General features: G+C 42.6%; 1 protein-coding gene across 1 annotated transcript in view; it reads right to left on the bottom strand.

Moving 5' to 3' along the window:
• Positions 1-17,119, bottom strand: part of LOC310800040 (calcium-transporting ATPase type 2C member 1-like) — a 183,865-nt gene that overhangs the window by 104,821 nt on the left and 61,925 nt on the right. Inside the window, exons 2-3 of the mRNA XM_083662633.1 lie at positions 4,078-4,182; positions 369-485 (exon numbers count right to left, since the gene is read on the bottom strand). Coding sequence (XP_083518759.1) covers positions 369-485; positions 4,078-4,182 — 222 coding nt within the window. The remainder of the gene's footprint in view (positions 1-368; positions 486-4,077; positions 4,183-17,119) is intronic.

The raw sequence follows: 17,119 nt of genomic DNA, 5'->3' as shown, positions 1-17,119 counted from the left end.
ATATTTAACATTTAATTGTCGACACATCGGCGTAATGCTGCAATTACAAATGACAGAAATCCACCGACTGCAACGCTTGTTAGAAAAGAGTGTTTTCCATGAAAACACCTGTCAGAGTTTTGTTGAGAGCTGAAGGTGGCACCAAATTTAACAGAGGTGGCAGCCTCGTCATTCTCTATGCAGGTAAAACCCTGTTATAATGTGCATTAAAAAAGTGACAACTGTTAAATGTAAACAATATAAAAGACATAACAGACACAAAATATAGATATGAGAAAAACAATCAAATCAATGGAAAACCTGGGGGGGAAATCCGGGTTGGCTCTGTTTTGGGGAGCTGGTGTGTGAGGCAGGTGAAGCAGGGGTACCTGGGAAATGTATTTCCTCCATAGCGGCTCCTCCTCACTGATGTCAAACTCGTTCCAGCCATGATACGCTCTCCTCCGTAACACCTCCTCCTGGCTCAGACCCAGCTGCAGGTGGGCCTACACACACACACACGCACACACACACACACACACACACACACACACACACACACACACACACACACACACACACACACACACGAACGAGTCAACTTAATAACTACAGTCCACAGCAGGTCTAGTCCCTGTCATTAATGTCAAGTCTCAAGTCTACATGTAGATCAGCAAGTCAAGTCAAATCACAAGTGCAGTATCAATTGAAACAAAGCACGTGGGAGCGCTTACCACTGCACCACCCCTCAATTTAATATCTTAAAGAAAACTAAATATCTAGGCCTTTTCAATGCAGTATGGTTTTAATAGGATAAAAACTCGGTAAGAGCATCATGAGTTTGATTTCTATAATCAGTTTCAACGTTCAATAAATTCAGTCCATACAAATTCAGAAAACAGAATTTAAATTCAGTCGTCTGCTGGATGAAACCTCATCACTTTCAATCTGAGTCATTGACACAAACACAAGATCTCAAGTCAAGACTTTAGAAACCTTTTCAACTTTCATTAAATTGGCTCCCCGTAGAAAATGGAGTTGTTGTTTAAACTTATCATGGTCTATAAAATATGACATGACCGTCGTAATTATTTCACCAAGTTTGTTGGAGACACTCATAGCCTGAACACGAGGGCTAGTGTAGCAGATATGAAACAGCCTGAACACGAGAGCTAGTGTAGCAGATATGAAACGGCCTGAACACAAGAGCTCGTGTAGCAGATATGAAACAGCCTGAACACAAGAGCTCGTGTAGCAGATATGAAACAGCCTGAACACAAGAGCTCGTGTAGCAGATATGAAACAGCCTGAACACAAGAGCTCGTGTAGCAGATATGAAACAGCCTGAACACAAGAGCTCGTGTAGCAGATATGAAACAGCCTGAACACAAGAGCTAGTGTAGCAGATATGAAACAGCCTGAACACAAGAGCTAGTGTAGCAGATATGAAACAGCCTGAACACAAGAGCTAGTGTAGCAGATATGAAACAGCCTGAACACAAGAGCTAGTGTAGCAGATATGAAACAGCCTGAACACAAGAGCTCGTGTAGCAGATATGAAACAGCCTGAACACAAGAGCTCGTGTAGCAGATATGAAACAGCCTGAACACAAGAGCTAGTGTAGCAGATATGAAACTACCCAATGTGAAAAGCTAAGTTGGGAGAAGTACCCTCCTCTACTCTATACGGGGGAGAGGAGTGGATCAAGATCCCTAATGAAATGAAGGCTGCAAATTCTCTGAATGGTTTTAAAAACCTTCTGAAAAGATTCTTAGTGAGTAAGCTAATGTGTTATGGTATGTTGGTTTATGTCTCTTCTTTTTATCCTCCATTGTTCTGTATTGTTTACCTGATGTTATGCGTTACTGTATGTCATGTTTTTATAAGACCAGGGGCCATGATGGAAGTGTTTGTACTTTTCATGATTGGATCAAATCGGCGCAGCTCAGGCGAGGCGTGGGTACACGGCACGCAAGGTTCACGTTGAGGCGCCCTGTGTACACAGCCTCATTGACTAAAAAGGACGCCTATTTAAAAGCGTGGGTAAAGGCAAGGCGTAGGCAAGGCTTGGGTGCTGTGTGTGAACACAGCCTAACCCTAAACCCTAAACCCTAACCCTAAGGCCTTGGCCACACTGATCCGTCAGAAAATGGACAGAAAGGATAGACAGATAGATTTATGTCCGTTGCATGTACAAGTAACCTACTTGTACAGCAGGTGGCGGTAAGCACCTTGAAGGTGTCAGCGACCCGCCTATAAACCGAGAGAAGAAGAAAGCTGGCGTCAGCTAGCTGTTAGCTCTGTGCGCTACGTTACTTATGTGGCAATAAAATGCCACCGAATGACCAGAGTAGATGGTGAAATCAGACGGTGACACTGACTATCACGTTGTACAACAGCGGGATGGTGTACACACAGCATTAATTATAGCCTCCTTCACCGCCTCGGCCGCCATCTTCTTTGAAAAGTTGAAACAAATCTCGGAAAGGCTCCTCTCGAGACCTCGACTCTGATTGGCTAAACGGACAGTGACTATCCGACCATCCGACCATCCGATACGTCCATCCAGAAAAAGTTCATCCCTCTTCAACTTTCTGTCCATCAAAACGTATGCAAATTTTCTGGATACGTACGCTTCTGAGTGCTCCACGGACAGTCGGGACAGCTGTCATTGAAAATGAATGGAAGTGAACAGAGAAATGAACGCACACGGACACGGACAGACACCACGGATCAGTGTGGCCAAGGCCTAACCCCTAACCTGCTGGACTGGTTTTGTGCTGGAAACTTGTGAATGACTTCAGCTTGTACTCAAATCACTTTCAATCAATATGTTGTGTCAAATGATATATCAACACAGGATCATGTTTCTTACTCTGACTGTGTGATCATGTTGTGATGTTTTCTATTGTCATTCTTGTCATGTTTGTTTTCTGTCAAGGACTATGGATGGAAATGAGCTTTTCTGCTAAATCTGGTGTAGCCATCTTTTTATTTTGCAATACTCAATTCATGTGCACATTGTCCACGGCCCGGTGGCTCAGTGGTTAGTACTGTCGCCTCACAGCAAGAAGGTGTGTGGTATGTGGACTTACTTTAGATGTTCTCCCCGTGTTTGCCTGTTTCCCCTCCCCCAGTCCAAAGACATTCTGTGTTTGTGTAGTATCGTGTCGTATCCCATGTCACAAAAATGTGTAGTATGTATTATGTATGTAACCTATGTTAATATATGATGTATGACTGTGATGATCATGTAAATGTTACACATGTAAAGCCCTGTGAGGCATGCCTTGTGGTAAGGGGCTATAAACATGACTGAATTGAACTTTTCTATAAACTAAATCAAATATGAAATCAAATAAATAGAGCGATCGGTCAGAATCAGCCCAATAAATCCTGACAGGATGATAGAAAAGCGTGAGGCAAAGCAGAGCTCAGTGCTCCTCATCTTTACTAAGCAGCAGTGAAATCCCCTCAGGTTGAATGGAGTCTGTGTGGGTTAGGGCTGTCACTTTTTCCCAAAATAAAGTTCGAACGAACTTCGAATTGCCCGCAAAATGTTTGAATATATTCAAAGTTTTTTGGTTAAAAAAAAAAAAAAAAAAAATTGCAGGCCAGGCCACCGGGCATCGGCCCGACGTGCCCGATTATGCAGTCCGTGCCTGCCGGTTACATCGTATAAATATATATAATATAATATAAAATATTAAAAGAATATAAAAAAAAAATCCTCAGCTGTCCTCATGGTCACGTCAGTCAGCTCCTCTCCGCTGCTGTGTTAGCTTGGACGCTCACAGTCACAACACTGCCTCACAAACTTGGCTGCATCCAACTCGAGACAACTTTTCAGACCCTCCTGGAGACAATCTTTCTCAGAAGAGACTAACGTGACAAATCTGGAGACTTTTTCTGACATGGGAATAACATTACCAGCAAGCAGCTGTTGGTTAATTTTGGTTAATAAAAAAATAAATAAAATAAAAAAGAACATGGCAAATTACATTCGAACATGCCCCTCCTCCCCCACATTCAAAGTTAATATTCGAATTTCGAATAAAAAGTGACGGCCCTAGTGTGGGTTAGCAGTTAGCACGCACCTTCAGGACACACGCGACCTCGTTGACGGGGAGTTCACTGGCTTTTTTGGAGGCTAGTACCGGGACCATGGTCTCATCTTCACTGGAGGGGTGACTCTGGGAAGGCTGCAACACAAACACACAGAGAGAGTACACTTCATTTAACCACACATCAACACATCAACACAAACACACAAAGTACACAACTTACACTTCTTTATCCAGCAAGAAGACACAGTGCTTACATGGACACGAGTATCCCGGTTATGATGTAAAAATCATATCCTGATATCAGAAACCTAGATCAGCCCAGAGCCGTGTAGATAGAAGAGTCCCGACATCTCCATTCACTCCAATGGACCAGTTTTTTACTCTCAAGAGTTCCAGGAAGTAAGGTCCTGGATTAAAGCAGCACTGTCGAGTTGCAGCAAAATAGACAGTTTGTGTTGTACTCTGAAAGTTTTTTTCCCCCCTTGAATCAAATTGTACATTATCAGCTTTATTTTAGCATGCAAAAGTAGCGCGAGACCCATTCCTGGCTGTTCATTGGCTAATGAGTCTCGCATTTTGCTCCTCCGCTGACGCCACTCTCTCTCTAGAGGACACTAGATCAGCCCTTCCGAGAGAAACCGGGATACTGTTGCATGTAATGTATACATCTGATCTTATCCTGGTTTCTTAGCGCTGCTGAATGCCTGTGCAGGCGCGGCTTCAGCCAAACCATGCAACAGAAAATGTCCAACACTTGTGGAGCGATGAGGAAACAGTTGTGTCTTTCAGTGAGGAGAGTAAAGCACTGAAATGCTGAGCAGAGGTGCTGCCTACAATGAAGGAAGGAAGCAGCGCGTGAACGGAGACCAGGCACCTGTGAAGAAGAGGGAATCCCAGGGAATCCCAGGGAATCCCTCGTTGTCTTGGCCCAAAAAGGTGAATGACATAAGCTGTTTGAATCATTATAATGCGGATGAGGAGTGGTGAAATTCCATTCTCTATCAAGGAGTTAGACAATATATCGAAATATGGCAATATTCAATATATCTCAATATCGGCGATATATCGCAATACTATCGTATCGTGACTCAAGTATCGTTTTAGTATCGTATCGTGGGCATCTGGTGATTCCCACCCCTAGCAGATAGCATGCAGTAACAAGTAACCGGGATACTAGTACTACTTATCATGTATACAGGGATATGAATAAGCAGATGTCTCTGTGTTCCATGTAAACACCATATCCCCAATATGATCAAAACCAGGAGAAGCCTCATCATTAAACAGTCATTCACCTCTAGATTCTAGAGGGGTTCTAGAGTCTAGAGCACATCTGTCCAGGGAAGACCTGCCTCTCTTCCAGCTCCCTGTGTAGATTTACTAACCAGTCACCAAGAATTCAAACTCAACCGACCTTATGCTTACAATGCTGCTTCAATCTCTAACCTCCAGACCGTTGCCAACAGACTTCTGACAGGCTGAGATTTAACGCCGAGTTGACGAACAATAATATAAATAAAGAACAAGTGACATTACTTTATATCTAATATTGTGATTTTTCCTTCTGTGTTTAAAACAAAGGCCAACACCAAACAGCATAATCCAACCACACAGGCAGGAATTATCGTGATAGCATCAATCTGTAATCCTACTCAGCAGACAGAGCCAGCCTCTATACCACTGCATGATACTAAGCTTACCTGGATACCAGCATGGATTACAGTAATCAGATTACTAAATGGTATCACTACTGTTGAAGAAAAGAGGATGACATGTTGGATTAAGACTGTAGAGATCAGGTCTAGAGGCCGACCGATACTGGATTTTGGAGGCCGATGCCGATACCGATATTAGGGAGTAAAAAAAATCCGATATCGATATATCGGCCGATATTCTTATATTATATAATACACCATTATATGACACAATTATTTTGCAATGATCCCTCAGATATCAAACACTTGACAAAGATATGACTTGACATGACTTGAGATATGTAATGTAGGCAGGATATTTTACAGCTAATAAACTCATTGTCCAAAATGACATCAATGCAATGAAACAGTAAACTGAACTGGGGATTTAACAATTATAAATAACTAGAAATACAAAAACAACTAAATAGAACAAATATAAAATCTAACTTGAATGAAGAAAAAAGATCAAATATACACAACATGCTGTAGAAGGAGTCTCTTGCGCGTCAGCCCCTCCGCAGTGGGAGGTTGGTGCTCTCAGAACAGGACAGTAGAATAAAGAAGGAAGATTCTGGAGCACTCTAATTCACTGGAAAGTGGTTGATGAAGACGCTGTGCGTCGAAACGTTAGTCACTGCACCTTATTAAAACCACTTTCCAGTGAATTGAGTGCTCCATACACAACATGCTGTCTATAACTTAAAAAATACAAAATAAAAAAATATCAGCATATCGGCCAACATATCGGCCGATACCGATATATCGGTTATCGGCCAATATGGGTGGAGCGATATATGGGTCGGGCTCTATTGATGGACCTGACTGGTTGTAGGCAGAGGTCCTGTGGGAGCTGCTGGACATGACTGTATAGACGGTTCTCACAGAATGTGGAACCTGTTTGGAACCTAGCTTATTTGCTGTCAGCTATTGTACTAGCAAACACTGCAACAGGAAGTAAGATGGGGGGAATTTAGAATGTTTATGTTGTCAAGTTGAAAGCGTCCAATATGTTGATTCATTGTTATTTGCTGGCGTTGGCTCCTGGGTGTCTGTTAGATCACAACACAGGACACACAGGAGGAGGTCTGACGTGGTCTTCTAGAGTTTCATATACACCAGTGTTCTACAAGTTATGGTATCACGGATCAGCTCATCACTGAGCGCATTTACACTGAGAATAATGTAACTGCCAATAAGGTCATTTGTCTGGTTGGCTGGCTGGCTGTCTGTCTCTGTGTGTCTGTCTCTGTGTGGCTGTCTGTCTGTCTGTCTCTGTGTGTCCGTCTGTCTGTCTGTCTCTGTGTGTCTGTATGTCTCTGTGTGGCTGTCTGTCTGTCTGTCTGTCTATGTGTGTCCGTCTGTCTGTCTGTCTCTGTGTGTCTGTCTGTCTGTCTGTCTCTGTGTGTCCGTCTGTCTGTCTGTCTGTCTCTGTGTGTCTGTCTGTCTGTCTGTCTGTCTGTCTGTCTATGTGTGTCTGTCTGTCTCTGTGTGTCCGTCTGTCTGTCTGTCTGTCTCTGTGTGTCTGTCTGTCTGTCTGTCTCTGTGTGTCCGTCTGTCTGTCTGTCTGTCTCTGTGTGTCTGTCTGTCTGTCTGTCTGTCTGTCTGTCTATGTGTGTCTGTCTGTCTCTGTGTGTCCGTCTGTCTGTCTGTCTGTCTGTCTGTCTATGTGTGTCCGTCTGTCTGTCTGTCTATGTGTGGCTGTCTGTCTGTCTCTGTCTGTCTGTCTATGTGTGGCTGTCTGTCTGTCTCTGTCTGTCTGTCTGTCTGTCTATGTGTGGCTGTCTGTCTGTCTGTCTGTCTGTCTGTCTGTCTGTCTGTCTGTCTCTGTCTGTCTGTCTGTCTATGTGTGGCTGTCTGTCTGTCTCTGTCTGTCTGTCTGTCTGTCTATGTGTGGCTGTCTGTCTGTCTCTGTCTGTCTGTCTGTCTGTCTATGTGTGGCTGTCTGTCTACGTTTGGCTGTCTGGCTCTGTGTGGCTGTCTGTCTCTGTCTGTCTGTCTGTCTGTCTCTGTCTGTCTGTCTGGTTGGCTAGCTGTCTGTCTGTCTGTCTGTCTGTCTGTCTCTGGCTGTCTGTCTGTCTGTCTGTCTGTCTCTGTCTGTCTGTCTATCTGGTTGGCTGGCTGTCTGGCTGTCTGTCTGTCTGTCTGGTTGGCTGTCTGTCTGTCTCTGTCTGGCTGTCTGGTTGGCTGGCTGTCTGCCTGGCTGTCTGTCTGTCTGGCTGTCTGTCTGTCTGTCTGTCTCTGTGTGGCTGTCTGTCTGTCTGTCTGTCTGTCTCTGTATGGCTGTCTGTCTGTCTGTCTGTCTGTCTGGCTGTCTCTGTCTGTCTGTCTGTCTCTGTCTGTCTCTGTCTGTCTGTCTGTCTGTCTCTGTCTGTCCACTAGTGAGTGAATTCATGGAATTTCTCATCCACTTCAGAACAGAAAAGCAGACAAGCATTCCACCAAACACTGAGTTGGTTCCTGACAGTTCAGAGTGGAAAAGTCTTTATACAGTAGTAGGGCCATATGAAAAGTCTTTATACAGTAGTAGGGCCATATGAAAAGTCTTTATACAGTAGTAGGGCCATATGAAAAGTCTTTATACAGTAGTAGGGCCATATGAAAAGTCTTTATACAGTAGTAGGGCCATATGAAAAGTCTTTATACAGTAGTAGGGCCATATGAAAAGTCTTTATGCAGTAGTAGGGCCATATGAAAAGTCTTTATACAGTAGTAGGGCCATATGAAAAGTCTTTATACAGTAGTAGGGCCATATGAAAAGTCTTTATACAGTAGTAGGGCCATATGAAAAGTCTTTATACAGTAGTAGGGCCATATGAAAAGTCTTTATACAGTAGTAGGACCGTATGAAAAGTCTTTATACAGTAGTAGGACCGTATGAAAAGTCTTTATACAGTAGTAGGACCATATGAAAAGTCTTTATACAGTAGTAGGGCCATATGAAAAGTCTTTATACAGTAGTAGGGCCATATGAAAAGTCTTTATACAGTAGTAGGGCCGTACGAAAAGTCTTTATACAGTAGTAGGGCCATATGAAAAGTCTTTATACAGTAGTAGGGCCATATGAAAAGTCTTTATACAGTAGTAGGGCCATATGAAAAGTCTTTATACAGTAGTAGGACCATATGAAAAGTCTTTATACAGTAGTAGGACCATATGAAAAGTCTTTATACAGTAGTAGGGCCATATGAAAAGTCTTTATACAGTAGTAGGACCATATGAAAAGTCTTTATACAGTAGTAGGGCCATATGAAAAGTCTTTATACAGTAGTAGGGCCATATGAAAAGTCTTTATACAGTAGTAGGGCCATATGAAAAGTCTTTATACAGTAGTAGGGCCATATGAAAAGTCTTTATACAGTAGTAGGGCCATATGAAAAGTCTTTATACAGTAGTAGGGCCATATGAAAAGTCTTTATACAGTAGTAGGGCCATATGAAAAGTCTTTATACAGTAGTAGGGCCATATGAAAAGTCTTTATACAGTAGTAGGGCCATATGAAAAGTCTTTATACAGTAGTAGGGATATATGAAAAGTCTTTATACAGTAGTAGGGCCATATGAAAAGTCTTTATACAGTAGTAGGGCCATATGAAAAGTCTTTATACAGTAGTAGGGCCATATGAAATCCCTTATTTTTCTCTAATTCTTTCTTTTTTTTCATTTAAATTTAAATTTAGGGGTTAGGATTGTGATATATGTATATTTTTTGATGACTTATGTTTCTCAAAGTGAAAACACATGGGGTCCCATGGTAAGACTGACCCCCCTCTCGAAACACCTCCAATTGAAAAAGGAATGATTTCTGTAGGCCTATTTTACAATTATGAAATCATTTACTACAATTACTACAATAATTATGTCTATTTTATGTATTGCGAAAATCACATGGCCCTACTTGATCTGGTGTGTGGAGGAAATGTCAGCAGCATGTCAAGTCACCACCACCATGAAATGCATCCAAACGTGAACGTAACGTAACGTGAAGGCAAGATCTGGGATGGTTTATGATCCAGATAAGGTGTCCGGATACAGGAGGCATTTTAATAGCAGGTGTGTAAATCAGGTGTAAGAGTTGAAAGACAGGTGAAACAGACAGGTGAGAGTCTGTCACTTCCCTCTTCCTTGACTGTTAAATACAGAAACAAACACAGATGCCACACACACACACACACACACACACACACACACACACGACAGTGTAACAGGGGTTTTCCTGGCTCAGACTTGGCATTTGGGTTAGTGTGTTGTCAGGGTTACACTGAACACAAATCGGACATTGTCAGAAATGACGGAGCAACGTGTTTTCACAGCACCCAAAGTCATTTCAACATACAAATGTGAGAATTTTAACTTTGAAACTCTCTAAATTAATACAAGGGGGGAAAAGCTTGATTTTGAGTTGGTGTGTAGTACACACACACACACGCGCACACACACGCACACGCACACACACACACACACACACACAGTGTACTGTTGCCAGAGTTGTGTTGATCTGAAACAGATCAGTCATTGTCATAACTTATGGATCAATGTGTTTTTACAGAGAAATCAGGAACCATTTGAAGGTACAACTGAACTGTGGGACTTTAACTTTGAAATGATCTGAAATGGATTTTGAGCTCGTGTGCAGTCAGGGTTGTCCTGACCTGAACTCAAACATATCAGACCTGTGGGGGGGGGGGGGGGTGCCCAAAATATCTCTATGCAGAAAAACAATCCTGCTTTAACCCATTGATACCTGATGCAGCATTTGTGTGTGTATCCCTTTAAGACTTAAGTCTTAAAGGGATACACACACAAATGAGGGATATACACGCAAATGCTGCATCAGGTATCAATGGGTTAAGGCTTATAGTACTGTCAGTTTAAACAATGTTTAAAGACCAACTGCCCCCTAGAATAAGCCTTAAGTGTATAAAAACAGCAGCAATTCTCTTCCTAGTTGTTGTCTTTATCACTAGAAAAGTAGCCACACTGAGAACAAACATTTTTAAGACGGCTAAACCCTGAGTTAAGACTCAAAGGCAACAACTACCCTTATTGAAGACCTCTCATCACTCTCAATTTCACTAATTACATTTCAGGAGATTTATTTTAAGACTTTCTAAGAAGCTGCATACTCTGGCAAGTCACTCACTACAGAGCCACAATAGAGTTTTGCCAATCCATGCTTATAACTTGGCCAAGCACTTTGATTGTGAAATTGGAAGCGTTTGTGAAAAAGAAACATTCAAGATTGAGAAAAAAAGAATAAGATCTCAAATAAAATAAACTGTATGGTATGGCTTAGTATTTCTGGATTCTGCCATCAAAAAGTTGTGATTTGATATTTTTTCAGAGAATGGCTTTGCACTTTTGTTTTACACTCTACTACTTTATTCCAGACTGAGGCCGAGCCAATGTTCTAACCGACCAACTGGGAAGCTCAGAGGCTGCAGCTACACCAGCAGGAGGCCAGCAGAACAGGCTTGAGAGACAGAGAGAACAGATCACTCACAATCAAACAGATCACAATCAAATCCAAACACAGAAACAGAGAGAACAGGATGGAGGTGTCACACCGCTCCAGGCCTGCAGCAGAGCAAACAACGTCCTCCAGGCACAACGGCACCGCACGCTACGGCTAACTAGCATCACAAGACACGCTACGGCTAACTAGCATCACAAGACACGCTACGGCTAACTAGCATCACAAGGCACGCTACGGCTAACTAGCATCACAAGACACGCTACGGCTAACTAGCATCACAAGACACGCTACGGCTAACTAGCATCCCAAGACACGCTACGGCTAACTAGCATCACAAGACACGCTACGGCTAACTAGCATCACAAGACACGCTACGGCTAACTAGCATCACAAGACTTCATCAGCTTTGTGAGTTTTGCCATTTCTCCCCTTAAGCTGCCTTCAAGCCATCTTCTCTTCTCTCACCGCCATGTAGAGCGGAGAAAGCTCAGCGCTAAGTAGGTCAACATTTAAATCATTTGAACTTCGAGCGCAGCGCACGGTGGCAAACAGCTGCTACTGCTCCAGTACTTGTATAGTAGTGTTCCCTCACAAATTTGAGTGGTGCGCGAAGATGACCAAATGTAAATAGAATGTGTCGGTTAAGTTTAATAACTAAGCTATGTGGCAGTTGTGTTGCACACCCAGTATTTTAATAAGATATTACTGAGTGCAAGCAAAAAAGCAAAACAGTGTAGCACTGTTTTTAAGTATGGATGCACGTCACGATAACAATTTTTTTCCAGCAGGTGACGTTTCGGTCACCGACCTTTTTTCAAACAATCATCTTGTTTGAAAAAGGTCGGTGACCGAAACATCACAAAATAAATCCTTATTGCAAGTTTGGACTCCCTTTTATACATTTTATGAACACTTGCTTCTTGTCCGACGCACTTGCCCGAGAAAGAGATGTGCGGAGCTCTCCTTCTAACATTTTTGTATTTTAAAAAGAAGTTCACAATAACCTGTAGTTTTTTTTCAAGACCGCACCGTTATATCGATAGATTATATTATAATCAACTTCCGAACTTTTGTGGGTGTGGCCTAGTTCACAAAAATCGCCCTAACTCCGGAACGCATTGTCCGTTGCGAATGAACCTTGGTACAGGTGTGCAGCTATGTACTCTGAGCTGATAAAAAAAACAATTGTCATTTTGACTATAGGGGGCGCTATGGCAACAATAAGTACCCGTAGCTCACAAACCATAAGAGCGACTGTTCCCAAATTGGGTACATAGGTTCATAGAGTACTCTTCTACTCTGGCCTAAAAAATTACACCGATTGACCTCACGGTGGCGCTATAGCTGCCCTCTTTACGTTTTGGTCCATAACTTTGGAACCATAGCTTCTACGATCAACATTCTTTCTATATAGACCACACCCATTTCCGTCTAACTAGATTTTCCGCAATTTAGAATTTTGTCCAAAAGCATTTTTTCGCTATTTCTCCTTCAAATTTGGTCAAATCTTCACCAAACCACATCTGTTCTGCACAAAACCTGTTTTGCCGTTTGTTGAAAGACCTCACCGTTGCGATATAATCGACTTGCCAAGTGTTGTGGGTGGGGCCTATTTCACAGAAATAGCTATTTCGCCTTCTAATTTTGTCCAAACTTCACCAAACCACAGCACACAGCATGTGTGGACTGTGCTGCTCAAAACTTATTTGATGGGTTTTTTTAAGCCCGCAACGCAGCGTAGGCTAATTTCATCATGAACTTATGATTTTGGGATACTGCTAACTGTCTGGGAGAGATGTAATTAGAACAATAGAAGTTGAAAAGGCACCATGAGGCTATACAGAGGGGTGGGGTCCTTTTAATGCGACAAATACACATCTTTTAGAATTTCACAATAAATACACACGCGCACACATACACACACACAAACACACACACACACACACACATGAATGTACTATAATAAAATGTTTTATTAAATGCAACTACATAATTAAATAATTATTTTCTAAGGCTTTCTCACCATACTGATTTGCCATTATATCCTTCATACTTTTGCCACCGACAGCCCTCCACTTTAACAATGTCACTGCCTGCTACAACCAACAGGCTCGTCAACGCTTTTCTGCACTGGACATATGCTAGGTTTCACCTAGCCTTGTTTCTAGTAAAGTAGATCAAAAAACTTCACAAAGATACTTTGGCTTTTATAGAGCATTTTGCCTCTGAATCCAAATTACATGCTTTGACATGATCTGTGAAATCAGACATCGCAATGCCTTAAGTTCCATTACTCACTTTGTATAGATATTATTATAGCCAACATATATCAGCTATAGCTGATACCGATAATAGCCAATAAAGATACATTTCTACATTTCTAGATACATTTTAGATACATTCATCTGCTGATAATTTATCGGTTCGATATAATTTATATCGTCATGCTGCTTCCTTATTTTTAAGTGAAGTTATCCTTGACACAAAGTACTTGAAGTCCACCCCCACCACACACACACACACACACACACACACACACACACACACACACACACACACACACACACACACACACACACACACACACACACACACACATACACACACACACACCTCCCCCCTACCTCCACAAAGACAGTTGGATCCTTTGGGAAAAGCTGACTTGACAGGTGGTTTCAGCACTACATAGGCCTTTCACCTTGGATCATCAGAACAAGACTCTCCTCAGGTCCACAACAGAAACCAGACTTAGCTAGACTAGACTCAGATCCAGCCCGGTCCAGTCAGATCCCCTACCTGCTCTCTTGTCAGGAAGTGTCCCGTGTGTAGAGGGGAGAGGAGAAGGTGTCTCTGGGATCTCTGAGAGGATTGTTTCTGATTAAGAGCCACAGGCTTAAGAGGAGTATCAGACAAGACTGGCCCCACCTCCTCACCTCCACCTGTGCTGCCCTCTGCAGGACAGGAGGGAGGCTACAGGCAGGGGGGAGAGGCGCTGGCTGGCCAGTCTGAGTGTTGGCTGCGCACATCACCATTCATATTAGTTCCAGGGTCAGTGAGTAAAACACGTGTCAAACGAAACGGCTGTTTGATAGCAAGGTAAAGTGCTGAAAATGTTGTTATAATGTACTAGGCATACACATTTTAATCAATTTCTTTAATTGATTAATTAGATAATTAATTAATTAATTAATTAAGACGGCCAATGCAGCCGGTAAGGTTCCCGAATATTTACCGGCCACTATTAAACAAAGGACGTTATAAAATAATTTAAAGAATCCATTTATTTCTCTATAGTCAATCTTTATTCCAGTGTTGTCAAGAGGCCGATTTCGCAACAACAATACTTAATTGGTCGGCATTCAACAGGCACGTCGTTCTCGGTAAGGACGCTTTCGTTATTGAAACAGACAACATGCATGCTCCTAGTGTAGCCTATCTATCTGCATTTGTTATTGAAACAGACAACATGCATACTCCTACTGTAGCCTATCTATCTGCATTTGTTATTGAAACAGACAACATGCATACTCCTACTGTAGCCTATCTATCTGCATTTGCAGACACTCATGAACCCATATCTTCTGGACATGGCCTTGATGAAAAAACAACGCAGCTAAAAGTAATAACTGTGACAGCGTCAGTGCAGACAGCGCACAACTTGGGCTACGCACCTTTCTCTCCCACTCACACCTGGCACCTGCGTCAGCTCTCCTGCACTCGCTCTCGGCTCCCCTTTGGCTTTATTTGTGGTAAGCATTTTGATTCATCTCCTCATCATACGAGCGTCGGCAACAAGCACAGCGATTGATTTGATTCGCCCGACGTAGGCTGTCAATTTACCTCCGCTAAATTGACGACTGCATTTCATTCCAGAGTCAGTTTGGTAGCCTATACGGGAGAGCCAGAATGAAACAGCCTCAGGAAGCACTCATGTTAGCCGGCTGCAGATCAAAACACACTGTTTTAATTTGACATGATGACTATTTTGGACCCCTGAGCGTCACCCGTCAAAACGTAAAATCTGGGCGCCAACGGCGCTTGGCGGGTCCTGGATACTGTTGTCTGTTTGGGCGTAATTCTCCCACACTGGACTTTCTGCCTGCTTGCTTGACTTTCTTATTCTTCTGTAAGCGGTCAAAAGTTAAATTTGACCCTTGTGGTGTTAAATCATTTCAGCAAAAAATGAGAAAATAGCACATAACCTACCTACTACATTGTAGAATTAATCAGTTAATATATATGAATGTTTGATCGATCAAATTCTTAACGGTGATTCATCGATTGTTGATTCATCATTAACATCCCTAGAACGTACACTTAAGCTGATATCAATTTGTTTCCAGTAGGTGGGCCTTGTTTTAGGTCCGCTAAAGGTTTTGCTGACGGCCCCTCTCTCAGCAGTACACGGCTTAAGCGCAAATTATGCTTGAGCGAAATCGCCGGCGCTGACTCGGCGTAGTGGGCGTGCAGCACGTCGAAAATGTGACTCTGCGCCGTCTAGCGCTGTCAACTCCTTGTTGTGAGGAATGAGGAAATGCCATTTCCTCATTTAACAGTGCTTGTCCCTCATCTAGCAAAGCCTTCTGCAGGCTCACCGGAATTAGTTTTTAAATGGACGGACAATAAAATGTTCCCCCACCGACATGATTGCAAGTTCTTGGTAAACGACACGATAACGTTTTGGACATGTTTTGAACGAGTTACGTTGGAGTATGCACAGTCTCGCTGTCGCCGCTCGGCGGTGGCAAGGCTCCAAGTCGTGGCTGCACAAAACCCTGCCGGGCGGTTTAGCTTTGCTTCTGTACTCTCTGCTTCTCCACTCTGGTCGTGCACAGACCTGCTGTAGCTAATAAACTGACTATCAAAACAAGTACCTCACATATCCCCACTTCATGTCATCTGAACTATCCCTTTAAGACATTTGAATTCTTTTCAAGGTCTTCATTTTAGATGATGTATTTCAGGACTTGATCATAACAACCCATAAATAAGGTGATATCTGCCTGACCTGAGTGATGAGAGTTAACGGCATGACAATATTTGTTCGCCCCCCGGCAACAATCTGGGTTTTTCATGTGGCCCCCCCATGAAAAATAATGGCCCACCCCTGGAGTAGACAGTGTCAGAGTAGTAGGGCTGGGTATTGGCAAGGACCTCACGATACGATACAAATCACGATTCACGATACATGGGTCGCGATACGATTGTATCACGATACATTGCGATACAATACATATTGCAATATATTGCAATACTCTAGACAATTTACTCAAAATTCAATAATAGAGCTAAATATACAACACACTGTGTACCACCCAGGTAGTGTAATAATATGTACATCACTTTATACTGATAAGTTAGTGGACAAATTTAGTCAAAACTACTGAGTGTTGAGTGTTACTGAACGCATCGATATGGGAAATATCGATACAGTATCGATTAGGGGTGGGAATCACCAGATGCAGAGGCCTGGCATGGCATGGCCTGCAAAAAAATATATATATACAGTATATATATATATATATACAGTATATATATTTTTTTTTTTGAATATCGATACTTGGCATCCAAGTATACAGTACGATACAGTATCAGGAAATAAAATATCGCGATATATTGCCGTATCGATTATATTGTCCAGCCCTACAGAGTAGACACATCTTCATTGCCTAGTGTCTGCTGGTTATTTCCCAGTCTGGTCAAACTCCTGGACAGAAGCTGCTTTGTTTTTTCCCAGCATGCATTGCTCCGGCCTCATTTGACTGTTGTCGATGACATGCAAATGTGCTAAATGAAGGGAGAGGTGTCAGGTGAGACAAACGTCTCCGTCTCGCCTGTCCTCCTTCCTGTCCCGTCCCGTGCAGGCTCATCATTTCCAGGCAGCTCCAATTAGATTCAGGTCA

The sequence above is a fragment of the Poromitra crassiceps genome, assembly GCF_964638095.1.
Source record: "Poromitra crassiceps genome assembly, chromosome: 29".
Taxonomy (NCBI): Eukaryota; Metazoa; Chordata; class Actinopteri; order Beryciformes; family Melamphaidae; genus Poromitra; species Poromitra crassiceps.
This window is presented reverse-complemented; position numbering and strand designations above follow the sequence as displayed.